Here is a 27,493-nt window from a genome sequence, read left to right as displayed (position 1 = left end):
TGGGGCTGAGAGGTGCACTTCTGCTCCTCCAGGGTCCTAATGCAATCCCGACTTTTGCATATTAATGAGGCCCTTGCCTGTTTGCGATGAACACCTCCGACACCTCCCGATTTTAACTGCCGCCCACCCCACTCTCAATGGGCACGGAGGGATCAAAATCGGGGCTTGATTGTTTCACACAATGTAACTACTTTTTTTCATTGGGGTTAGAGGTTATCAGTATCAACCAATCAGATCAATAATTTGCTGGCTCACATGTTTGAAGGCTTTAAAAATAGAAAACCTGAAGGTGTTCTGGAGGACTCTCACTGCAATTTTGGTGTGTCCACCAAAAGGCCACAAACTCAGCTGGGATCCGGATACAGATCTTGACACTGTGCTGTTGTTTCTCATTTGGTCTTGTGGGGGCAGAATTTCTGCCGACCCCTACAAGGCTGTCAACATAAAGGGGGGGGGGGGGGGCGCAGGGATAGTCAGGAATTCTCGCGCTCAGTCCTCAGTCAAGACCTGGTGTAGGGTCGATACAGGTCTACTTCACCAGGTGTACGTGGTTGACAATGGTGGATGTGGGGCCCACTAGAATCTGAGCCCCAATCCGCAAGGACAAGGGGCTGACAATTTTTTGTTTATTTTTAATCAGCACCTCCCTCACCCAGGAGACTGCTGGAAGCACCAAAAAAGAATTTCTGGGGAGAGCCCGCCAACCAACCTACAGATTTCCACTGGACTTCCAGTCCCACTTTGGCAGGGGGTCGGCACCTCTGCAGCACTCCCAAACTACCAAAGGCCAAAGACCCACTACTCCTGCCCTGACCTGCAAACATCAGCAATGAATGCTGCGGGAGGTACGTCTTGGCACTTATGTAGGAATGCGGCTCCCTCCCCATTCCTGTGGAATTTTGGGTTCAAATGTTTTAAATTGATCAATGTTCAAGGAATAAGCAGGTTAATTTTTGCGTATGACCATTTATCAGAACTCAGTGCAAAGGTTTTGTTTCAATTATACTGACTCATCCTTGTTCCTCGTGAATCTATTTAAAATTAAAAATTGTTTATTTAAAATAGTCCAATTAGCAAACCTTTAATTGAGGTAATCCCCAGCTTGCCTATGGACTGCCATAGGGTTCATGATAGGGACAGATTCAAAAGTGAGCAAGCTCTGTGTAGAATGCAGTTAGTTGGATATATTGTAGTTGCATGTTATAAAAGATTTAATTTCACAAATTAACATGATGTAGCTGGGGTTAGAGGCCCAGTAAAAGGAACAGGACCCTGTCAAGTTGCACTAACTTTACTTTTATTCTCATATTTAAAGTATCCGTGACCTTTAAAAGACAAAATTACTAGGGGCTCTAAAATGCCAGAAAATGCACCAATAAAAGTGTCAAAAATCAACATTTTCTGAGGTATTCCCCCTAGATCGAATTAGCAAATAAATTTCATGCCTTCAGCACTCAGCTCCCACTCCAGTAATTTCTAAATTCACCACTGCTGCAAACTACATTTTTATGTACTTTAGATTTTCTTTTCTTTCTGCTATTAAAGTGATCATTGTTGGGTATATCTGCAGTTTAAATTCTAACTATGTCTCAATTCCCTTTTGCTCTAATCCCTGGTCTTCATTAATCGTACGGCTTACATTCATGAGCTGTGAGCTTTTTTGAAGCTATTGGTCAGTTTTCTACGTTGGCATGAATGAGTAAACTGCCCCTAGTTGTCTGTGGGCCTTGAAAGCTGATGAGGCATCTTGGGTACTATGGCCGTACATCACCTGTCATGGTCCCACTGTGAGACTGAGGACATCTTAGAGGGGAGCTGGGCTGCGTGCTAAGGTATGGTCGACTGACATAGTTCCAGTGGTATATGGAAAATGCTGAATGAAGAATTAACTTTATGTCCTACAACTGATAGTTCTGAATACATCCTTAGGGAAAATCTATGATTACAAGCTCCCCTGATGGTTCAGTTGGCAAATTAACCACCTGAAGTGGTTTTGCATCATATAAACTAGAAATTGCTAGACTCAATCCCTGGTTTCTACTGTTCGCTGATCTCAACCAGGACATCATCCAAGGGGATTATAATTAGCCTCATGATTGGGAAGGGGAGAATCAGCCTGCTCCTAATTGCTATACAGTGACCCCAGTTGGAAAGTGCTACTAATAGATATATGCATGAAAAGCGTGGGTCAATAGCCTCGTACTAATCAAATAGAGAATCTCTCCACGAAATCTCAGCTAAGGACCAGCAAAACTAGAAGTGCTCAGCTTCTCATAAATGTCAACTAATCATTAAAATGCGCTGAGATGATACCACTCTCAATATAATTGAGTGAGATATTATCTTACTGTTTCTGGTATTGGTGGGGCTTGTTCGTTCCTGAAGATGAATTTATGAATGGTGTGTAGTATAGGAGCGATTAGAGTCGGATCCAAATTCTCAGTTCCTCCTGTATCAAAGACATCAAAGTTAATAATGCAATACCACACAGGGTTCATTATACTATTTCCAGAAAATAAAAGATTGAAATCTATAACTTTGGGCCAAGATTTAATCTTTACAAACTACACAAACTCAGCAACACAAACAGGATATTTGTGTCACCCATTAATATTAATTCCCATAATCTTCAATTGCACTTTTTCATAATATTACTTTGGATGAAGTGCAAAGAAAAATGGCTACTCCTGTGACTCGGCCAACGTTGTCTACCTCATACGTTGCAGGAAAGGATGCCCCAGAGCATGGTACATTGGCGAGACCATGCAGACGCTGCGACAACGGATGAACGGACACCGCGCAACAATCGCCAAACAGGAGGGTTCTCTCCCTGTCGGGGAACACTTCAGCAGTCATGGACATTCAGCCACCGACCTTCGGGTAAGCATACTCCAAGGCGGCCTTCGAGACACACGACAACGCAAAATCGTCGAGCAGAAATTAATAGCCAAGTTCCGCACCCATGAGGACGGCCTCAACCGGGATCTTGGGTTCATGTCACACTACACGTAACCCCACCAGCGAACAAATGCTATCTGTTTTTAATATAACGGGTCATTGACTGTCTTCCTTCTCTCTCTCTCTTTTTTTTGGGGGGTTGTATATTCAGTGGCCTTTTAGATGACACCTTTCTGTCTGCTCACTGTGATTGCCTTGGCAACGGGCAGTAATCACCAGGCATTGTTCTATGTTTTTCAAATGCGAAAGATTCGAAAATATCATTTCTACCATCCGCCCGACGAAGGAGGAAGCCTCCGAAAGCTTGTGGAATTTAATTTAAAATAAATTTGTTGGACTATAACTTGGTGTTGTAAAATTGTTTACATATAAAGCAATGCAGAGTGAAAAACCTGTATTGCCACGGATTAAAAATTAAATTACTCAGTTTCTATATTTCTAAAAAGCTTTAGAAGTGCAGAGCATAGTACTAATTCCATTTAGCAGTGGTTCTCAGGGAACAAAATTAAGCCCATTTTTTTCTGAATTTCTCCCTTACACTATTTCTTTCTATGTAGCTTCCTTCAGCTGCAGAATTGTGAAATTTAGACAAAAATTAGAACCTTACAGGTACACACCTGATTTTACTAAACACTAGTTAATGTCCATGGCTTGCACACAGGAACTCAGAAAATATGGACCCTGAATTTCCTGACTTTCTGCTGCTGCACGGCGATTATGGTGGTACAACAGCAGAAAGTCCAAGGAAATTCAGGACCATCGACTTTCTGTTGCCTCTGTTGTTTCCTTGTTGCTTTGTCTCTATCTTTCTCTTCTTTTCTGCTTGTCTCCCCCTAACTCTTTTTGTTTCTCTTTCTGTCTCCTTCTGCTTCTCTCTCTGCCATTTTTTTCTTTCCTTTCAGGTGAAAGGTGGGTGGCATAGTATGGCAGAGAGAGAAGCTTCCAAGGGCTGCAAGCTGCATTTTCCAGTGGTGGTTGCAGGAAAATGTGGTTCTCAATGACTCTATTCCTATCCCCTCTCCCATCACTCATTCTTCCTGCATGTCCTCACTCACTGTGTCCCCTACCTCTTCAGCTTTCCACTATCCCCTCCCCTTTCTAACACCCTCTTACTACAAGTGGTACCTCTACCCACTGAACTACCCACTCAACCCTTGTATTTTCCACTCCCTCACTCTGCTGTCACTCATCTCAACATTAACCATCCATCCCCTCACTCTCACTCATTCCCCTCAAGGGCATGTGGCAACCTGTTTCCTTCCTTCCCTGCCCTCAACTAACCTCCCCATCTAACTGCTTCTCTCAGAGGTTTTGTTTACTTCCAAAATTTAACTTACTTGATTTTTATATAAAATAATTCATATTACGATGAGGAAAGAAACGCTGTCTGACTCTTGCAATATCAATGTGCGTCTGTCTGTTTAGCCCCGATTTTAACTCAGGCTGGTTATCGGGGGTGCGGGGGGCTGAAACGGGCAGCATACCGTCTTCCCCCACCCCCACCCCGTGAGATTTTTTTAACTTGCGGATGGCATCATCGCCAGTGAGCAGGAATCGAAATTTGTGGGGGTCAGGCCGCCGCTGGGGACCCACGGAACAGTACCCGCCAAGGCAACTAAGGATTTTGGGGGTGGGGATCAGAAAATCCGTGATTGGCGGAGGGGGTAGCCTGGGGCAGGGGAGGCCCATGGTATCCTTGTGGGGCCAGGGGGAGCACTCCTACTCTTCCTGTCCCACAAGAAACATGTAAAAATAATTCACTTACCTGGGCCCCCTGTGGCTAGGATCCTTGTTGCCGCCAGATTTTGCTGGAGCGCCCAAGACTGTTCGGGCCTTGGTAGGGCCAGCGGTTAAAATGGCGTGAGCATCCCAATGGTGCCATCGGAAACACTGTTCCTGTTACTATAGAGCATAACATCAATGGTTTTTACAACAAAGCTATAGCTCGGGAAAAGCAATGATAAGAAGTAATTGTATGGTGTGACAAGACAGGAGGTCCCTCATCCCTGTCCAGCAATCTGTTCAAAGTACTAGGGGTCATAAAACACCCAATAGTGATGAACCTAGCAGGAATTAGACAACAAAAGAAAATGGTATACAATGTTTCACTCAGCAGGAACTTTTGCCTACCTTAAGACCAGGTAATGTGAATAGGCTTGGATGAGCCCTGCTTGCAATTTCCCCTAGAAGTTCCCTGCACAGATGGTTTTAGACATAAGGCTAATGTGCACTATTCTGTATGAAGTTTTAAGATGAATGTTTTGAAATGATAATAAATTAAGTGAATTCTCAGACATATTACTGTCTCTAGCTTTTCAAATCTGTTAAAAGGATAAGGAAGAAATATAAGAAATAGAAGCAGGAGTAGGCCATACGGCCCCTCAAGCCTGCTACACTATTCATTAAGATCATGGCTGATCTTCGACCTCAACTCCACTTTCCCGCCTGATCCCCATATCCCTTGATTTCCCCGAGAGTCCAAAAATCTATCAATCTCAGTCTTGAATATACTCAAAGACTGAGCATCCACAGCACTCTGGGGTAGAGAATTCCAAATATTCATGACCCTCTGAGTGAAGAAATTCCTCCTCATCTCAGTTCTAAATGGTCGACCCCTTATCCTGATACTAGGTCCCCTGGTTCTAGACTCTCCAGCTAGGGGAAACGCCCTCTCACCCTGTACCCTGTCAAGCCCTCTTAGAATCTTAGATGTTTCAATGAGACCACCTCTCATTCTTCTAAACTCCAGAGAGTATAGGTCCATTCTACTCAATCTTTCTTCATAGGACAATCCTCTCATCTCAGGAATCAATCTAGTGAACCTTTGTTGCACCGCCTCTAAGGCAAGTATATCCTTCCTTAGGTAAAACTACACACAGTACTCCAGGTGTGGTCTCACCAAAGCCCTGTACAGTTGCAGCAAGACTTCCTTACTCTTGTATTCCAACCCCCTTGCAATAAAGGCCAACATACCATTTGCCTTCCTAATTGCTTGCTGTACCTGCATGTTAACTTTCTGTGTTTCATGTACAAGGTAACCCAAATCCCTCTCACCACCAACATTTAATTGTTTCTCACCATTTAAAAAATATTGGGAATTATCGCAACACACAAGACCCAAATCCTGCCTGAACCCGGTATCAATGACATGAGGCCGTCAGGAGGCAGCAGCTGGGATCCCGAGAGCACAGTCAGGTAAGTGGTGGGGAGGGGTTAGGCGATTGCGGTCACAGAAGGGAAGCCCAGGGTCTAGGTTCCCTTCTGGGACCCAGAGGAGCAGATTTGATCCTCCTTGTCCAAAAGGAAACCTTTAAAAAATAAAAATGACCATTTTTAGCCCTCTTCTGGTCCTGCTGCTCCTTCATGCCCGGTGCTCCTGGCAGGGCCGGCACCAGGCTCTGAACATAGCTGCTCACTGTTAAATTGTCATCGAGGTCTGAATTATGTCATCAGATGCCGGCTTTTGAATGTTAATGAGGCCCTTGCCTGCCTGGGTGACAGGCACGAAGATGACGTGAATGAGGTGAGTAGCTCACTGCTAAGATTTTAACCCCACACAATCTCCATTCTCTTCGGGCATGGGGGGGGGGTTAAAATCGGGGCTTTAATGTTCCACTAGTCTATCTAGAGGGGTTGAATTGGAGCAAGAACGGGGGAGTGCACAAGGTAGATGGGATGGCGAAGGAAGGGTGGGAAGGCGAGGGAGAGAGGTGGGAAGTGAGGGAGAGAGGTGGGAAGTGATGCAGAGGCAGTGGGTAGAGTGAGGGATGTGGAAGGGAGAGGGAGACAGAGGGAGGGAGGGGGTTGGGGACAGGGAAGTGGAGTGGGAGATGGAGAGGAGGGGATAGGGAGAGGGAAAGGAGGGAAGCGAGAGGGGAGGGGGAAGAAGAGAGAAGGAGGGTGAGAGGGGCAGAGGGTGGGGAGAGGGAAAGGAAAAGGAGAGGCAATGGGGAGAGAGAGGGAAGGGAGGGGTCTGGGCAGAGAGGGAGCGAGGGAGAGGGACAGGGGGGGGAGTTGGGCAGAGAGGAATGGAGGGGAGGATGAGGGGAGAAGAGAGGGGAAGGGGTAAAGAGATGGGGAGGTGAGAGGAAGGAGAGGGGAAGGGGGAAGGTGAGGGAGGAACGGTGTTAAGACTACTGCTTTTTTTTTTGCGCCGGCAATATGGGCTTCTTAGATTTTTTTCTCTGCTCGGAAGGGATATCTGGCCTGGAAGTCAGTTCAATTTATTATTCTTTACAAAGATGTCTGCCATGCTCCAGTAAATACGGTGCTGCGGCTCTGCCTGGTGGCGAATGAACAGTATTGTATGGAGAGTTCAGATAAATAGCTCAATTATCAGTTGATTGATGATTACGTAAGCTTAGGTGTAGCGCCATTGTATGCAATGTGTCAGGTGCCACCTACATTCGTAAAACCTTTGGAATCCTGAGACCACTCAGCATTTCTGATATATAATAATATATGATGCAGCAGATTCTTGAGATGACAGGCGCTATCTTTATTGCAGCTTTGCAGAGTGGCTGCAGCCAGAAACATATTAAGACAATGGCACGTGTACAGAATGAGATAATAGGGCCGATTTTCCACTGAAATACATCTGTTCCCAAGTGCAACTCCCAAGAGAGGAAAAGGGGCAAGGACCTGGAACACCACGTTTCCTCCTCTTAATGTTGCCCCTGGAATTCCAATGGTGGGCCCAATGTCTCAGCCCAGATGAGGTGGTTTCTTGCCTTCCACCTCATTTTCCTCTTTGATCCTCACAGGGCAGCCATTTGGAGGGGTACCCGATGAGATTGGAGGACCTGAAATGGACCTGGATGTCACTTGAGGAAGCCCACCAGATAATTTCATTCGTTTGTCAGAAGGTCCTGCAGCCGACAGCCATTACCACAGCTGCAGGCTCCTCAAACATGATAATGACCTGAGGCAGGAAGTGCAGGCGGGTTCAGGTCATTGCACATGGAGCACTCTTTGGGTGCAATCTGCTTGGCTGACACCCAGGCACAAGGGGAGGGGTAGAAAATCAACACCAATATCTATAGAACCATAGAAGGAGGCCAATTGGACTATCTTGTCTGTACTGACTTTTTGCTGGGGAAATCCAAAATTAATCAGACTGTCGGGTGCTCTCCCCATCTGTATTTTCCTCTGCTTCAAATATTTATCCAATTATTCCTTGAGAGGTTAAATGGTATCTTCCTCAACCTCTCCCTGTGGCAAAGCAGTCCATGCTCCAATAACTCTGCTGCGTAAAGAGATTCCTCCAAACCTCTCTCCTCATTCACTTAGTGACAATTTTATATTGATGACCCCGTGTCAGTTACTCTGCAACCACAGGAAATACTCTTTACTCTATTCTCTTTCAAAATCTTTCACAATTTTAAAAACCTCTATTAAATCTCCTCAGCTTTCTCTGCTCCAGTAGAAATAGTCCCAATGTTTCAAGTCTCCCCTCGTAACTAGTTTCCTATCCCTGGCATCATGCTGATGAATTTACTCTGTATATGCTCTATGGCTTTAATATCCATAATGAGGTTTCCTAAACTAGAAATGTTAGTTGTGGTCTAACCAATGTCTTGTACAAATTTATCATTACTTCTTCACTCTGTGCCTCTACTTATAAAACCCAAATGCTGTTGGCCTTTAATATAGGCTTATTTACCTGCACACACAGGCCTCGATATTAAACCTGCCACGACGTATGGGAGAGGGGGGGTTAAAAAGTGAAATGCGTGGTACGTGACCCCAACCCACTGCACATGCTGCCACTTTTAAGCCGGTGGTTATCAGCCTGTCCAAGTGTCCCATTGTGGAGAGGCGGGATGTTTAATTAACATATTTAAATCAGGTTCCCGCAGTGCTTCTCCCACCCCCACCCCAGCCCCAATCACCAGACTCCCCCCACCCCAGCTCCAATTGCTGACCTCCTATCCCCCCACCTCCCAGCCCTGAATGCTGACCTCTCTTCCCCCTCCCCCCCAGCCCCGATTGTCGGGGGCCATCCCCAGGGGTCCCCGGCTGCGGCCTCCTGCCGCTGGCGTCCCCCCCTGCCCGCCAGCCAGGTTGTCCATTTGGCTGGTTGCTGGGTGAGAGACAGAGCTACAAGATGTTAATGAGGTCCTGCCGTTAAGATCAGCAGGACCTCCTTGTCCCCGGCCTTGCCTGCACCCTCCATGCCCCCCTGTAAATATCAGGGCCACATTTTCAGGGAATAATGTATTTGAAGCCCTAGGGCTTACTGTTTATCCACACCCTTCACTGTGTTTCCATTAAGTGTATACTCCCATTCCTTGTTTATCCTCCCAAAATGTATTACCTCACAAGAATTCACGTTAAAATGCATCTGCCACCTGTCTGCCATTCTGGTATCTCGCCTATGTCTTCCTGAAATCTTTCATAATCTTCCTTGCTGTTTGCCAAACTTACCTTTGTGTCATCAGTAAATTTCAAGATTGAGTTTCCTATACCCAAGTCCAAGTCATCTACATATACCAAGAACAAAAGTGAGCCCCGTACTGATCCTTGGTCTGTATCATTCCCAACCCTTCCCTAAACCATTTTGTGTTGTCACGTTTCTACCTACTTTCAAAAGCATCCTTAAAGCCTACATCTTCAACAGCACCTTTAGCTACATCCTGTAATTAAAGTTTCTATATAAATGCAAGTTGTTGTGAAGCTGATGCTATGCAATCAGAGATTGGTGTCCTAACTTGACACAATTTACCTTTTAATTTTACTTACCAGTGAACATGCTGACTATTAACCCTACTAAAACTGTGCTCAGGCAAGCAATTGGGCTGTAGTAGAGATATGATAAGGAGTAGAAATTTTCTGCTATGCTGGGCCTGAAATATATAAGAAAAAGAAACAATAATTCTGTTCTAGTGAGTAAAAGTATCTCATACAAGAGTACTTTAGGTATAATCTCAGCACTGATTTTTAATTAGACTAATAGATTTTGTTTTGTACATGTAAAACTGTCATTTACCAGCTCACAATCTATGCCATCATTGCATATAAAAGCTCTGATTTTAACAGGGAGTGGGCAGGGCGATGCCAAACCCCCTCTGACCTCCGTAGTGTGAAGCCTGGCTGATTTTAATGCACTTCAGGCCCTGGGTCTTCTTTCCGCTGTCTTCATCTGGTAGGAAAGCCACAATGGCTTCTCCGTTCAGGCCACTGGTTAAAATAGCAGTCGGGACCCGATGACATCATCAGACCCTGATCTGCATATTTAAAGAAGAACTCCTCCAGCTTCAGGCGAGTGTCTTTGCCACCTACTCAGAAGAATAGGTTAAAATTGAAGAAGGCGAAATCCAAGTGGGTAAGTCACCTGGCCGATTTTAACTGGCCACCTGCCCAGTTTCTGCTGGGTGTGTAGGGTTAACATCATGTCCATTGTATTTATCATAACCATTCAAATACTGCTTTAAGATTGAATTACTACTGTAATAATCCAATTGTCACCAAATTGATACCAGTAACTCCATATTCAATCAACATTGGTATATTAATCTCCCCTTTTTTGACACAAACCAAATCTCAAATGCATATTGGGGCAGAAATTAATTGGAAATGAACAGTGAGCTCAACAGCGCTCACCGCTGTTAGTGGCAAAATGGAGGAGCAAGTTCCGGCGTTCGCATATGCAGAGTGAAATGCGAAATCCAGAACTTGCTCCTACTGGTTCGCCGGCAATGTGACAGCTTCGAATTAAAGGTATATCGCGTGCTGCAATCAGTGAAATCATTGCAAAAGTGCAAATTTGCTCATCTGCCCAGCTGGAAAGTAAGTAATATCACCACAAAACAGGTACACTTAAAAATATCAGGTCTAAACTAAGTTTTAATAGCTCAATAAGTCTTAATGACTGCCAAACAACTAAAAACTGACTTTTAAAAATGTAGAGTCTCATTACTCCTTATTTTAATCGTTTTTGGTCAATAAAAAAATTTAATTAAAAATATTTGTTTTTAACTTTTCCCTTCTGTCTCTTTTATTTAATTTGATTATTTCTTACCCTCTCTTTTTTTGCTGTCTATAACTGTTTTTACATTGATTTTAATGTTGTACCTTTCACTTCCTGGTTTAGCGCTCCAAGCCTGCAGAGACAGTTAACGCAGCTTGTCAAAAATGCTGCAATCTGATTGTTGGAGGGGAGAGATCGATCCTCTCGCTTCTCCCAGGGTCCTAGCTTCGCTTGAACTAATGCTGGGCTCTTCTCCGCTTCCTATTCAAGGAAGTGCCCGAAGAAAAGTAAGTAAGTTCGTTAATTTAAAATTAAGAAGCGGCGGTAACAGTTACTTCGCTGCTCCGATCAATTTCTGCTCCATTGTCTTCAGCCTGTGAACTGAAATGTGTAATCCTGTATCTTGCAGAAACAGGTAACAGAACTAGCATTAACCATGTCTATGCTGTAGTTATCAATAGAAAAGCAAAAAATAATTTTAACAAAGACAAAAATGCTTCATGCAGACAAAACGGTTTTGAAACGGTCTGAATTGGTCTAAAAACTGACCAGATCTGTCCCCATATAATTTGTTAAATTGCTAAAATTCCATTTCCACCAAAATGAACATAGGAGCAGCAATAGGCAATTCAGCCCCTCAAGCCTGTTCCACCATTCAATTAAATCATGGCTGATCTGTAAATCAACTCCATTATCCCGCCTTTGCTCCATATCCCTTGATACCCTTACCTAAAAAAAGCTGTCGATTTCAGTCTTGAAAATTTCAATTGACCCCCAACAACCACAGCATTTTGGGGGAGAAAGAATTCCAGATTTCCACTACCCTTGTGTGAAGAAGTGCTTCCTGATTTCACTCCTAAATGGCTCAATTCTAGTTTTAAGATTATGCCCCTTGTTCTTGATTCCCCCACCAAACCCCACCAGTTTATCTGTATCTATCCTTTCAGATACCTTTATCATTTTAAAGACCTCGATTAGATCACCCCTCAAACTCTAAACTCAAGGGAATACATGGTATTGTTCTGGTGAATATGCGCTGTGTATCGGATAAATGATTCAGGTTTGAGAAATTTTATCAAAGTTAAATATCCGGGTAGCTGTCCAGTTGTCAAGCATTGATAACATCTTTGCAGACATCAGCAGCATAAACTATCCTAAGTTAGGTGCCTATCATACACATGGGCAATTGCAAAATTAAAGGTAAAAAATGCAATAACTGAATTCAACATTGATTTAATGACTTACCTTTCTTCCTGCCTTACAGATGTTATAGTGGTTAGCAGGGATGTTACATTCACAGGGCTTGAGGTGGTGGAATTTGACTGCAGACAGCCTGATGTTGATGTTGCAAGTAACCTTGTAAATTTATCAGCAGGTGGGTAGATTTGAGCAGCAATCCCTATCCACATGGAAAGGGCCAATCCGACAAACATACCTACAAATGCACCCTGGGACCGATGAAAAAAAGAAGAAAATGACAATTATTTGTAGGATACTTATTGTATAGCAATTTAGTGGAATTGTGCCAATGCAAATGAACCTGTCCCCAGTGGCTGTAAGGGTGCATTAGCAGCCCTGGCCCAAGTTGATCCACCGTTCTAAAGGCCCAAAAGGGCCAAAGAATTTTTTTTTATCCAGTCTTCGCTTCCCACTCAAGCCACTCTGAATAGAGAAGGTAATCGATCCCCTCCAGTAAAGGTTTGGAGCTTGCAGAAGGCTTCAAAGGAACTTACACATTGGGCTAGAAATTGGGCGGTCTAGCGCCCGTTGTTTTGGCGCTACACCGCCTCTCGAAGTGCCAAGATGGCCTCTTGGCTGCGCACACGTTTCTAGCGTGACGTGCGCTGGATGCCATCTTGGTATAGGTATTAGCACATGCACAGAAAGCAAACGCTGGCAGCGTGTAAAGTAAGGAGAAAATGGATACAATCAGTGTGCAATGCTGATTTAAAGTGATAGACACTATTTTGGGACTTAACGCTCCACTTGACGCACAGTCTTAACCGCGACCATCTGAACATGTCTTAGAGTGCCTGGAGGACCCCCAGCACATTTAAAGGACCATGCAGGATTTACAAGTTAGTTGCTGGATTATTGCTTCTGGCTGCTGATGCATTTGTAACTGATTTTGGAGTTCTCTTATACTTGAATACTAGGAAGAGGGGACATAGCCTAACATTTAAAGCCAGGACATGCAGAAGTGAAGTTAGGAAACGCTTCTACGTGTAAAGGGTGGGAGAAGTTTGGAACACTCTTCTGCAATCGGCAGTTGATGCTAGCTCAATTGTGAATTTAAAATCTGAGATTGATAGATTTCTATGAACCAAGGGTATTAAGGGATATGGGGCTAACGCGGGTATATGGAGTTAGGTCACAGGTCAACCATGATCTCGTTGAATGGCGGAACAGGTTTGAGGGGCTTAATGCCACTGCCACTTGCTGTCTCCTGTTATGCACCACCTTCTTCTGCAGGAAAGTGAGACGTGTGTCTGGGTGATGTGCCTATCATGACTGAATAGCTGCCAGTGTGTGTGACCTGTGAGTTGTGGGTGGGTGGCTTGCAACAGTGGTAATGTGTAAGAGTGAGAGGAAGCATCTGATTGGCAGAGTTGAGTACTGATGGAAAGAGTTTGTTGTTATGTGGGTGATGGGGGGTAGAGTGTGTGGAGCAGTGGATGCAGCTAGTGATGCTGTTGGTAAGAGATGCCACTTGACCTCACTCACCTTGACCACTCATGTTAAAGCAATGAACTTCTTCCGGCACTGCATCCATGTTTGTGGTGCGATGCACCTGGCATTGACTTCGTTCCCTGCTGCCTCCTACTCCCTTTTGGGCATATGTCTGGAGGGCCTCTTGGCACCTCCATTCCCCCACCACCCCCATATAGGATGTCCCTCTTGCACCAAGGCCTCTAGTGCATCAGCAGATAACCTTGGGGCACGCACTCTCGCAGGCCTGGTATAAACTCAGATCGGCAGATTGGTGAGGTCTGGCATGCAGATTGGAGGATGTGGGATTTAGTAGTGCGCAACCTTTATTCAATGTTTTAACATAACTCATCAGTTTGTAAACATAGGGACTGGACCTGCATCTGTGTTTTACACGTGCGATGTCTGATCTTCGTTCAGACTCCATGCAGACAGCAGACTGGTTTTTTTTAGTAAATAATAGGTATCGGCTACCTTTTAAGAGATTTTAAGCGACATCCTCCCTTTAAGAGATTGGGGCTCCCCCTGCTGGTGGAAAGTGCTCATTTCCTTGAATCCTCGTGTCAACGCTGATTTGCAACGTTACTGTCAGGTAAGTCTGCAGGCTGGACGAATGTCTCATCCTGTCTACACAGGAAGCACCAGGCGCGGGTTAGTCATGGATCGTGATACCCATGCCCGGTTTTGGGGGTTAACCAATTTAACCCCCCTCTTCTCAATGGGTGTGTGTTCCACTGAGGCCTTTCAAGGGCGTAAAGGAAGGAATTTTCCAATTAAGCTTCGGGAACTCCTCCCGACATGACCCGTTGGCGGATGGATGATCTGCATACAGCCCCTCCCCGACCGGAATTTAAAGCTCCAGTCTAAATGGGAGTAATCCCTGCAGATCTAGATACACATATTTGAAGACCGCCGCAGGTGGAAATGGGATTTATGCCCTCTCCAGTCCAGGAATTTTGCGCCATGTTTTTAGCAATCTGCGCTGGGTCTTCTGCTCAGTTGCAGACAGAATTATTTTGACTGTTCATTAACAAAACATTGAATTCAATTTATGACCAGACATGATCTTGAATTCTTCCTGACATTTCTTTAGAAGTTATGATCTCTAATAAACCTACCAGACAACAGCTCTTTTCCATCAAAAGGAAATGCAGGTCGCTCGGTCTGCAGGGTGATGCAAAATTAGCGAACCATATTAGCAGTATAGAAGGCCTTCAGAAAATAACTCATGCACTTAGACTGAGTGCATCCACTACACACTGTTATTTCAAAGTAGTGGTCTGGAGCAGGTCCTACCCTAAGGAAAGGCTCTACTTTTAGTGCCAGCATCACACATATATCAGATGCATCTGTCCATCACAGTATTGGTAAGGGTGACCACCGCACAGTCCTTGTGGAGATGAAGTCCCGTCTTCACACTGAGGACACTATCCAATGTGTTGTGTGGCACTACCACCGTGCTAAATGGGATAGATTCAGAACAGATCTAGCAGCTCAAAACTGGGCATCCATGAGGCGCTGTGGGCCATCAGCAGCAGCAGATTTGTATTCCAGCACAATCTATACCCTCATGGCCTGGCATTTTCCTCACTCTACCATTACCAACAAGCCAGGGGATCAACCCTGGTTCAATGAGGAGTGTAGAAGAGCACGCCAGGAGCAGCACCAGGCGTACCTAAAAAATGAGGTGCCAACCCGGTGAAGCTAGAACACAGGACTACAAGCATGCTAAACAGCGGAAGCAACATGCAATAGACAGAGCTAAGCGATTCCACAACCAACGGATCAGATCAAAGCGCTGCAGTCCTGCCACATCCCGTTGTGAATGATGGTGGACAATTAAGCAACTAACGGGAGGAGGAGGCTCTGTAAACATCCCCATCCTCAATGATGGCAGAGTCCAGCACATGAATGCAAAAGACAAGGCTGAAGCGTTTGCAACCATCTTCAGCCAGAAGTGCCGAGTAGATGATCCATCTCGGACTCCTCCCGATATCCCCACCATCACAGAAGCCAGTCTTCAGCCAATTCGATTCACTCACGTGATATCAAGAAACGGTTGAGTGCACTGGATACAACAAAGGCTATGGGCCCTGACAACATCCCGGCTGTTGTGCTGAAGCCATGTGCTCCAGAACTAGCTGCGTCACTAGCCAAACTGTTCCAGTACAGCTACAACACTGGCATCTACCAGACAATGTGGAAAATTGTCCACAAAAAGCAGGACAAATCCAATCCGGCCAATTACCGCCCCATCAGTCTACTCTCAATCATCAGCAAAGTGATGGAAGGTGTTGTCGACAGTGCTATCAAGCGGCATATACTCACCAATAACCTGCTCACCGATGCTCAGTTTGGGTTCTGCCAAGACCACTCTGCTCCAGACCTCATTACAGCCTTGGTCCAAACATGGACAAAAGAGCTGAATTCCAGAGGTGAGGTGAGAGTGACTGCCCTTGACATCAAGGCAGCATTTGACCGAGTGTGGCACCAAGCAGCCCTAGTAAAATTGAAGTCAATGGAAATCAGGGGGAAAACTCTCCAGTGACTGGAGTCGTACCTAGCACAAAGGAAGATGATAGTGGTTGTTGGAGGCCAATCATCTCAGCCCCAAGACAATGCTGCAGGAGTTCCTCAGGGCAGTTTCCTAGGTCCAACCATCTTCAGCTGCTTCATCAATGACCTTCCCTCCATCATTAGGTCAGAAATGGGGATGTTCGCTAATGATTGCACAGTGTTCAGTTCCATTCGCAAACCCTCAGATAATGAAGGAGTCCCTGCCCGCATGCAGCAAGACCTGGACAACATCCAGGCTAGGGCTGAGAAGTGGCAAGTAACATTCGTGCCAGACAAGTGCCAGGCAATGACTATCTCCAACAAGAGAGAGTCTAACCACCTCCCCTTGACATTCAACGGCATTACCATTGCCGAATCCCCAACCATCAACATCCTGGTAGTCACCATTGACCAGAAACTTAGCTGGACCAGCCACATAAATACTGTGGCTACAAGAGCAGGTCAGAGGCTGGGTATTCTGCGGCGAGTGACTCACCTCCTGACTCCCCAAAGCCTTTCCACCATCTACAAGGCACAAGTCAGGAGTGTGATGGAATACTCTCCACTTGCCTGGATGAGTGTAGCTCCAACAACACTCAAGAAGTTCGACACTACCCAGAACAAAGCAGCCCGCTTGTTTGGCTCCCCATCCACCACCCTAAACATTCACTCCCTTCACCACCGGCACACTGTGGCTGTAGTGTGTACCATCCACAGGATGCACTGCAGCAACTTGCCAAGGCTTCTTCGACAGCTTCTCCCAAACCCGTGACCTCTACCTCCTAGAAGGACAAGGGCACATGGGAACAACACCACCTGCACGTTCCCTTTCAAGTCACACACCATCCCGACTTGGAAATATATCGCCGTTCCTTCATCGTTGCTGGGTCAAAATCCTGGAACTCCCTACCTAACAGCACTGTGGGAGAACCTTCACCACACAGACTGCAGCGGTTCAAGAAGGCGGCTCACCACCACCTTCTCAAGGGCAATTAGGGATGGGCAATAAATGCTGGCCTTGCCAGCAACGCCCACATCCCATGAACGAATAAAAAAAGAGGGAACCTGGGTTATCTTCTGCTGTGAGCATAATTAAAGTTGTCTTTTAAATATCTGGAGCTGAAATTCAATGAATCTGCTCTACCAGCAGAAGTGTGACACAGTGGGCTGTAAGTCGCCAATTTTTGTGGCCGTGGCCCTGTCTCAACTTGAGGAGAAGGGATAATTTGCATGGTATGGGAGCGCAGCCTGTGACTGTAAGGGCACATGCACAGCACCCACCCCGATCCACTTCCCCGGCTGAAAATAAAATGAGGTAAAAAATTCTTCCACTCCAAAGGATGCCTTTAGGTGTAAAAATTAAGGTAATTGTCCCATGCTGGATAAATTACCCTAGTTTGAGCAAGGTCTGGGTCTTCCCTGGGGGCTTCATGGAACTCACGCCAGCCTTTAGCTGGTGAAAATTACACTGAAATTTAATGAGGGCATGCTGGGCGGAATTCCTGGGTAGCCTGGGAACATCCCCGGTCACGTTACTTTGATGTGGGTTGGGGCATGAACAAGAGTCATCCTCTACCCCCCACCGGAACATAGCTGGGCATTTTACACAGGGCAGAATCCAAACAAAACCAGGTTCCACCCCAAATTCCAGTCCCTATCTGCAGATTCGCCCTCTCTCGATCTTTAGACCCAATCAGAATTTTGGGCTCTATAGGGGTGATTTTAGGAGGCAATTAAGGGTGCGTTGGGGGCAGGGGGGCTCCGAAAATCGCAGAAATCCCGTTCGGGTTCGGAAGCTGGCTCCAACCTGCCGTCTTCCGAGTGTGAGCGCAGGCGACCCGAAAATGGAAGCCCCGCCGGTAATTAAAGCCGGCGGGATGACAGTTAAAGAGCCAAATGTACCTCATTGAGGTACTTAAGGCACTTTACCTGTGACAGATTAGGTAGTTAGAAAGATTTTTAACTTACCTGGGTGGCTTGCCCACCGCTTGAAACCAGGCATGAAAGGCCAGATCAGGGAACAAGAAACTAAATAAATTAAATAAAAAACCATGGAAGGAAGTGAAAACAGTAAATGAATCTACCTTTGCACCCTGCTCCGATGTCCGATGTCTCCCGCTCCGATGTCCCCCTCTTCACCCCCCGATCTCTCCCCGATGTCCCCCTCTTCACCCCCCCAAGTCCCCCCGATCTTCCCCCGTTGTCCCCCTCTTCACCCCCCCCCCCGATGTCCCCCTCTTCACCCCCCACCGATCTTCCCCTCTCCCCCTCAATCATCCCCTCTCCCTGCCCCCACCCCCCATCTTCCAGTAAAGCGCCGGATCTTCCGTTCCCACCGCCCCCCCATCCCCCCCACCCCGGTCTTCCCTTCCAACGCCAGATGACGTCTCGCTCTCTCTCTTTCTCGCCCCCTGCCCTCGCGTTGCAGCTCCTGACAGCAGCCAGCTTGTCAATCAGGCTGGCTGCCGGGCACGAAACCCAGAGAGGACAGTAATCATCATCAATCAACATGCGATCGCTTCGGAAACGGTAAGTTTAGTTCAAGCGGGTTTGCCACGTGCACCTTCATCCTCCCACTGCCAACCCGCCACCATTTTAAAATCGAGCCCTATATGTTTTGGTTGCATAATATTAACATTACAATAATAAAACTACTTCAGAGTGCCCTTAATACTGTAAGATTAGTTAGTATTTCAACATCGCGTATGTGAACCGAAAACTTGCAAAACCACCTGGCCTAGGCAGTCTGTCGTTTTACTGGACTTGATGGGAGGATAAGGGTTAAAAAGGAAGCTGACATAATCATTGGCAACTGTAACAATGTCTATGTAATCCAATGCCACGCTTTCCAATATGTATTTTGAATACTGAAACTGTAGGCATTTAAAACTAGTTTCTAACATGGCTTTCTCAATATAAGATCTTACCTTGCCATTGCTCTTTGGAAACAATGCTGCTAAAGTGAATACACCCAGTATGGGTGTATTCACTTTAGCAGCATGGAAGGGGGAAGCCTCCGAAAGCTTGTGAATTTAAAATAAAATTGCTGGACTATAACTTGGTGTTGTAAAATTGTTTACAATTGTCAACCCCAGTCCATCACCGGCATCTCCACATCATGACTACCATCGACACCACAAACTGCCGGCTCACAGTGGAAAGGATATCCAAGAAGATCGCGCATTTAGACACAGACATCAAGTTTTTACAGAGCTGCAAGAAAGCAGACAAGATCCCGAAAGGACTCCAGATCACGAACCCACTCAGGTCCACATACAACTCGGATTACGCTGAGAGACTCTGCCGTCGTACCTCTCGCACACTCCGCAACCATCTCATACACCAACTCTACAGCAGACGCCACAACCTCGAAACCAAGATAGAGTCCATACTCTCAACCTGTACTCAGGACACAGCAGACCAGCTACGTTATACCGCCAAACAGACGAGGCAACGGAACTACGCTGCCTACATGAAAACCAAGAGCAGGAAGCTTGAGAAACTCGGCATCACCACCAGCATCGACCAAGCTTCCCCCGGTACCACGGTTGCAACCACAGGGAAGTCTATTGTCAATTTGTCCGACCACACCCTTCAACCAGACGAAATCGAAGTTCTCAGCCGAGGGCTCAATTTCTGCCCCACTACCAAAATGGACCCCACTAGTCTCGCGGCGGACACAGAGGAATTCATCAGGAGAATGAGGCTCCGGGAATTCTATCACAAACCCCAAGATTTCAGCAGCGAACCCAATGAGACAATCAACGATCCGGAACAGCAGACAGAGGGATCCGCGGTACAGCAACCGAAGAGGAAAGAGTCAAACTGGACTCCTCCGGAGGGTCGCTGCCCTCAGCTTGACATGTATGCTCAAGCTATCAGGAAATGCGTCAATGCCAGATTCATCAGCCGCACTCAGAAGACAGTCCAGAATGTCACCCGAGCACAACGCAACGCCATCAACGCTCTCAAGACCAACCGCAACATCGTCATCAAACCAGCGGACAAAGGAGGAGCCATTGTCATACAGAACAGAACGGACTATTGCAAAGAAGCATACCGACAACTGGACAACCAGGAACACTACAGACGGTTACCCGCAGACCCGACCAAAGAACACATCCACCAGCTCAACAAACTGATCAAGACCTTCGATCCAGACCTTCAAAACATCCTACGCACTCTCATCCCACGTACTCCCCGCGTGGGAGACTTCTACTGCCTCCCAAAGATACACAAAGCCAACACACCCGGACGTCCTATCGTATCAGGCAACGGAACCCTGTGTGAGAACCTCTCTGGATACATCGAGGGCATCCTGAAACCCATCGTACAGGGAACCCCCAGCTTCTGTCGCGACACTACAGACTTCCTACAAAAACTCAGTACCCACGGACCAGTTGAACCAGGAACACTTCTCACCACGATGGACGTCTCGGCACTCTACACCAGTATCCCCCACGATGACGGCATCGCTGCGACAGCATCAATACTCAACACCAACAACAGCCAATCTCCAGACGCCATCCTACAACTCATCCGTTTCATCCTGGATCACAATGTCTTCACCTTCGATAACCAGTTCTTTACCCAAACACACGGAACAGCCATGGGGACCAAATTCGCACCCCAATACGCCAACATTTTCATGCACAAGTTCGAGCAGGACTTCTTCACTGCACAAGACCTCCAACCAACACTATACACCAGATACATCGACGATATTTTCTTTCTATGGACCCACGGCAAGGAATCACTAAAGAGACTACACGATAACATCAACAAGTTCCATCCCACCATCAAGCTCACCATGGACTACTCCTCAGAATCAGTTTCTTTCTTGGACACACGAATCTCCATCAAAGACGGGCACCTCAGCACCTCACTCTACCGCAAGCCCACGGACAACCTCACGATGCTCCACTTTTCCAGCTTCCACCCTAACCACGTCAAAGAGACCATCCCCTATGGACAGGCCCTGCGAATACACAGGGTCTGCTCAGACGAGGAGGAACGCGATGGACACCTACAGACGCTGAAAGACGCCCTAGTAAGAACGGGATATGACGCTCGACTCATCGATCGACAGTTCCGACGGGCCACAGCAAAAAATCGCATAGACCTCCTCAGGAGACTAACACGGGATGCAACCAACAGAGTACCCTTTGTCGTCCAGTACTTCCCCGGAGCGGAGAAACTACGCCATGTTCTCCGCAGCCTTCAACATGTCATCAATGAGGACAAACACCTCGCTATGGCCATCCCCACACCTCCACTACTCGCCTTTAAACAGCCACCCAACCTCAAACAGACCATCGTTCGCAGCAAATTACCTAGCTTTCAAGAGAACAGCGTCCACGACACCACACAACCCTGCCACGGTAACCTCTGCAAGACATGCCAGATCATCGACACAGATACCACCATCACACGAGAGGACACCACCCACCAGGTGCATGGTTCATACTCCTGTGACTCGGCCAACGTTGTCTACCTCATACGTTGCAGGAAAGGATGCCCCAGAGCATGGTACATTGGCGAGACCATGCAGACGCTGCGACAACGGATGAACGGACACCGCGCAACAATCGCCAAACAGGAGGGTTCCCTCCCAGTCGGGGAACACTTCAGCAGTCATGGACATTCATCCACCGACCTTCGGGTAAGCGTTCTCCAAGGCGGCCTTCGAGACACACGACAACGCAAAATCGTCGAGCAGAAATTGATAGCCAAGTTCCGCACCCATGAGGACGGCCTCAACCGGGATCTTGGGTTCATGTCACGCTACACGTTACCCCACCAGCGAACAAATGTTATCTGTTTTTAATATAACGGGTCAGTTGCTGTCTTTTCTATGTTTCTACCTCTCTATCTCTGTTTTTTTTTGTTTGTTGGTTTTTTGTTTTTTTTTGGTGATTTGTATATTCTGTGAGACCTGGCAGGTAACACCTGTCTGTCTGCACACTGATTGCCTTGGCAACGGGCAGTTGAAAAAACTGTCTGTACTCACCAAGCATTGTTCTGTGAATTATAAATGCGATTTCATTTCGAGGACTTCATTTCACATCGTTCACCTGAGGAAGGGGGAAGCCTCCGAAAGCTTGTGAATTTAAAATAAAATTGCTGGACTATAACTTGGTGTTGTAAAATTGTTTACAATTGTCAACCCCAGTCCATCACCGGCATCTCCACATCATCACCCAGTATGGGTCCTTGAATTATTCCTGCAACACTTAGTGAAGCCTGAGAAGAATGACAAAAGAAGACATACTTTTACATTCAGAGCTACACATGATACATTGATAGGTATGTAAAACAAACCATAGTCTCATCATTAAAATTCACTTTTATAACTCTACAAATGTTATCATTTGAAAAAAATCTATCAAATGCATTTACCTGAATTACATTTCCTTTTAAGAGAGAAGCCACCCCAGCCAGGCCTATTGTAGCAAGTCCAAATATCATAGCTGCATATGATCAAAGAATCATAGATTAATCCAAGCAAAATGTTACTTTTTCAAATTGCATCATTAAAACACTTTAATTATTTTTCAAATGCAATTTGTTTATTCTTTTCATTCTGAACACTAATGTGGTGTCGTAGGGGTTATCCACTATCTTCCTCTAAAGTAAAGGTAATTGTAAACAATTTTACAACACCAAGTTATAGTCCAGCAATTTTATTTGAAATTCACAAGCTTTCGGAGGCTTCCTCCTTCGTGGAAATGAAAAAATGTTTTTTTTTTCATTTCCACGTTCACCTGAGGAAGGAGGAAGCCTCCGAAAGCTTGTGAATTTCAAATAAAATTGCTGGACTATAACTTGGTGTTGTAAAATTGTTTACAATTGTCAACCCCAGTCCATCACCGGCATCTCCACATTAAAGTAAAGGTGGTAGAGTCAGAGTTCAATACAAGCAGGTCTAAGTATATCTACATACATCCTGCACATTTAGATGTCAGACTTTGTATAAAACAAAACCAAATCACAATACCAACAAATCATAACCGAGAAACTTATTATATGTTTAAAGTCTTGCACCTGCGCGCACTTCCTATTGTACAACACTTACTTTCTACATACTTTGTCTGTCACAGTCACACTTTTGCAATCACACTTTTCTTGTTGTATTTTGTTGATTAGCTCAGAATAAAACAACAGCAAATCATAACTGAAGAGGTAGGGAATGTGCTAATCAGTACACACCAGTTCTGGACACTAAGAAACAAAGGAGGCATTCAAGGACTAGAGGCATTCAAGGACTAGACCCTATAGTACCACATTGCAGCATCTAATTGTTTCTTTTTTCGCTCCACTACTTTATCTGCAAGTCCATTCCATGTGTTGATCATTCTTTGAGTAAAAAACTTCCTAATATGACTCTTAAATTTACCCTTTTCCAGTTTTAAGAGCAATATGTTTGGTCCCTAGTGCCAAAAGTCTGAGTAATGAGGAAAGACTGGAGAAGCTTGAGTTTTTCAGTCTCTGAGAGCTAATAGTATAGAAGTATATGAGATAATTAAGGGATTGGAAAAGATAATTCTGGAATATATTTAAATTAACTTGTAAGAGTAGGACAAGGGGACACAGGTTAAAACTGGAAAAAGGTAAATTTAAGAGTCATATTAGGAAGTTTTTTACTCAAAGAATAATCAACACATGGAATGGACTTCCAGATAAAGTAGTGGAGCGAAAAAAGAAACAATTAGATGCTGCAATGTGGTACTATAGGGTCTTTCTGAATGGATAAATTAAGATGGGCCAAATGGCCTTCCTCATCCATAATTATATTGTGAGCTTGTGAGGAAAGTGGCTAGAAAATTACCAATGAGAAATTGCCACGGACTTATGAAAATAACCAAACCTGAATGACCAATCAGGAGAATCTACCAATAAAAGAAAAGATGAGGTAACTGAAATCAGTCAAAATGCTTTTTGAAATAATTTCATCCACCATTTTATTTACCAGTTACTGAAATTTCCCATGTCCAAAACTAGGAGATAAATAAAATAAAAACATCAAAAGTGATATATTTCAACATAATACGATTAAAGGTATCCTCAAGCATCAGTTGGCATTCCGAGCAACTTTACTAAAAAAAAACTTTCCTTCAAAGAAAGGAAGCACTGACCCTATCGATTAATTTTTTTTGTTAATTATAACCTCCATTCTTCCATTTGCTATAGGGTGAAAAGCCAAGGCAAATAGTGTTGAACACCACATCAAAAAAGCTTTGAAGGGACATTGTCCCTCACGATTATCTCTCAAATGAAATGCACTTATTCTTGGCAAATCCATTACGGTGTGGAGGAATGAAGAAGGATACAAATTTTGAATGAAGGAGGATGCAAGGACTTAAGAGTCCTAGGCACTTGATCAAGCAACTATACCCTTAAATCTTCTAGAACCACTTCCAAAAAAGAGCTTTTAACATTAATTGACACGTCTCATCAGATAATGTTACATTTCTCCCTCTAATTTCAAGAAATATTCAAGTTCTGTTGTAGGTGCTCTGTAATTATGGCCCTGAGCCTTTGTAACATTTTAAAATTATGTCTATATGCTTCTGTTGTCAAGGAAAGGCAGCAGAAATGCACATTTTACAAACATCATAATCCACATTGTACAACAGACCGACCCACAAAACCACTTCACCAGTATCAGTCTTTCTGCCCATAATCCTATCCCCATCTATGGTGGCATGCTAATAATTCAAAAGCCATTGACAAATAACCAATGGCATTCCCTTCCTTAAAATTTGGAACATAGTTATATATAGTAGATAAAATTGTTCTGCACAAATTTATAGACTAAATGAACTGGACACCCAATCACAGATCTGGTAGTCGATAAGGCTATCTCTGTCAATTCAAGTCTATGTTTCTCCTTTATTTCCCCCTCATACTGGCACTGTCTTTCCTATTCTTCTTCATGTTTCCACTGAGCCTCCTCGTGCTGGCACTGTCATACTTATATTGATCCTCATCATATCTGTGTCACTCCTCTTACACGTTTACTGTCAGTCTATGCATTTCAGCTTCTTGATGGCGCTGACTTTTCTTCACTGATCGACGAGCCAATCTTAACTCTCTCCACATCTTTCCGACCTTTGATGCTCATACTAATCACTGTTGACTTCTGGTACCTAATTAAATTTAAACTTTAAACATGGGATCATATTTCCTGAGGTCCTAAACCATCAGCAGAAGTCTGGCACACACTCTTCCAGCCGCCTGTTGTTTGCACCCCTGACCAGGACACACTTTCTGGGGTGAAGGACATTTAAATATTTTGGGTGGTCATCAGCACTATTTACAGCAGTTGCCTCAGTGAGGGGGAGGGAAATCATTGTGGTGCCTAACTGCAGTGTAAGTGGGCCTCAGGGTTGTGGGAATGGCAGTAAAAAAAAAATTAAATGTCCACTTCTTGGTTCTGCTGGTTTCGGTAACTTCAGTCCAAAATCAGCCTTATAAATCTCCTTCTCCCAAGGCCTTTAACAACGAATGGCAATTTCTAAAACAGGTAAGTGGAGTTGGTGGAGTATAGAAGTTTCTCTGCGGTACAGGCTGAGAATTTGGCAAAACTAAGTTGCGGCAGCACGACCACTGGTGGGAGGGTATGATTAGAGTGTGACAAGTTTGTATAGGTAGTTTCCATTATAAATGTGGACATAGGATTTTATAATAGGAAAAGATGGTAGGAAGTGCACGTAGACATAAGATTTTTAATCTATTACTAGTCAATCTTGCATGCCACTGCACATAGGAAGTCAAGAGCAAGTGTAGTCTTTAGGTGAAGCAGGGTTAGAGGGTGGAGGATAAATAGACCCGAGTGCACAAGCATAATTCAGTCCCTCTTTTAAAATTTCACATTCTGTTGTTATTTTTGTATATCCATTATAAATTCCTATGTCCAAATTTAGAATGCGAACTGCCTATGTAAACTTATGTAAGGAATCTTACAACACCAGGTTATAGTCCAACAAATTTATTTTAAAATCTGACGAAGGGGATAATCTCCGAAAGCTTGTGATTTTAAAATAAATTTGTTGGACTATAACCTGGTGTTGTAAGATTCCTTACATTTGTCCACCCCAGTCCATCACCGGCATCTCCACATTATGTAAACTTACAATGCCATAATTACAACCTGAGGGATGGCTATAATTGCAGCCTGACAAGATTTGCATAAACTTGTAATCAAATAACATCTCACATTAATGTGTTGGAAAGTCTTTGGCTTAGAAATCCTCTCCTGTTTCCTTTCTTACCCCCACCCCACTATTTTCACAATCTTTTGTCCTTTTATATCGCTGCATTTTCTCACTGAAGATCATCTAACCATTTTCTGTTAAGCACTTTGCAGGTAATTTAACCCACCCTCTCTGTGATTGCCATAACTGTTGATTTTCTCCCCCTCCTCACTCCCATTTTCTGTTTATTTTCTAATCTTACTAAAATGTCTGTTCATCTTTCATTCTTCAGCTCTGATGAATGGTACACAGCCGAAACCTGTCATTTTTTCTTTACAGCTGCAGATTGAACTGCTGTGTATTTCCAGCATTTAATGTTTTTATTTCAGATTTCCAGTATTTGCTGTTTTCCCTTTTTATTTTAATGTGGATAAGATCCTTTTCAGGATTCTCACTAAGTCTTCAAGCTTTGCCATAAAATAATGTAAAACTACATCTGTGGCTGTACAGACACAATCTGAAATGTTATTAAAGTGCAATATGAAAAAAAACTGAAAGGTTTACTAGTCGAAAGACAACCTAGGAACTTTGAGATCAGAGTCTTCTTCCCATTAGAAAGCTGTTCCCAAGGTTTCCAGATTGGTTTTATAAAATCTTCCACAAAGACTGCAGCCATAGCACTGATGCCAGAAGAAATTGTGCTGTGGAGAAGTAAGGAAAAATAAGTGTTACACATTAAATCAAAAGCAAAATACAGCAGATGCTGGAAATCTAAAATAAAATCAGAAAACGCTAGAAATACTCAGCAAGTCAGGCAGCATCTGTGGAGTGAGAAACAGAGTTAACTTTGCAGGTTGATGACCCTTCGTCAGAACAGGAAGAAGTTGAAGATTAAACAGTTTTTAAGTACCATCAAACCTTTTGTCATTTAATCACTCCTGCCCTGCACTCTACCAGGGACCTTCCCTTTTGTTCTTTCCTCCCCTCCCCTCCCCTCCCTCCCCCACCCTTTCCCTGACTCTGTACTTGCTTAAAAACTGTTAAATCTTCAACTTTTTCCAGTTCTGATGAAGTTGTCATCGATCTGAAACGTTAACTCTGTCTC

At 44.7% G+C, this 27,493-nt stretch overlaps 1 protein-coding gene across 1 annotated transcript in view; it reads right to left on the bottom strand.

Moving 5' to 3' along the window:
* Nucleotides 1-27,493, bottom strand: part of LOC137341444 (sodium-coupled monocarboxylate transporter 1-like) — a 95,047-nt gene that overhangs the window by 11,952 nt on the left and 55,602 nt on the right. The window contains exons 11-17 of the mRNA XM_068004557.1: nt 26,968-27,089; nt 22,592-22,662; nt 22,393-22,435; nt 19,120-19,181; nt 12,173-12,375; nt 9,700-9,803; nt 2,349-2,449 (exon numbers count right to left, since the gene is read on the bottom strand). Of these exons, the coding sequence (XP_067860658.1) occupies nt 2,349-2,449; nt 9,700-9,803; nt 12,173-12,375; nt 19,120-19,181; nt 22,393-22,435; nt 22,592-22,662; nt 26,968-27,089 (706 nt within the window). The remainder of the gene's footprint in view (nt 1-2,348; nt 2,450-9,699; nt 9,804-12,172; nt 12,376-19,119; nt 19,182-22,392; nt 22,436-22,591; nt 22,663-26,967; nt 27,090-27,493) is intronic.

The sequence above is a fragment of the Heptranchias perlo genome, chromosome 23 (genome assembly GCF_035084215.1).
Source record: "Heptranchias perlo isolate sHepPer1 chromosome 23, sHepPer1.hap1, whole genome shotgun sequence".
Classification (NCBI taxonomy): Eukaryota; Metazoa; Chordata; class Chondrichthyes; order Hexanchiformes; family Hexanchidae; genus Heptranchias; species Heptranchias perlo.
The sequence above is the reverse complement of the archived record's forward strand: the minus strand, read 5'-3'. Positions and strand labels throughout refer to the sequence as shown.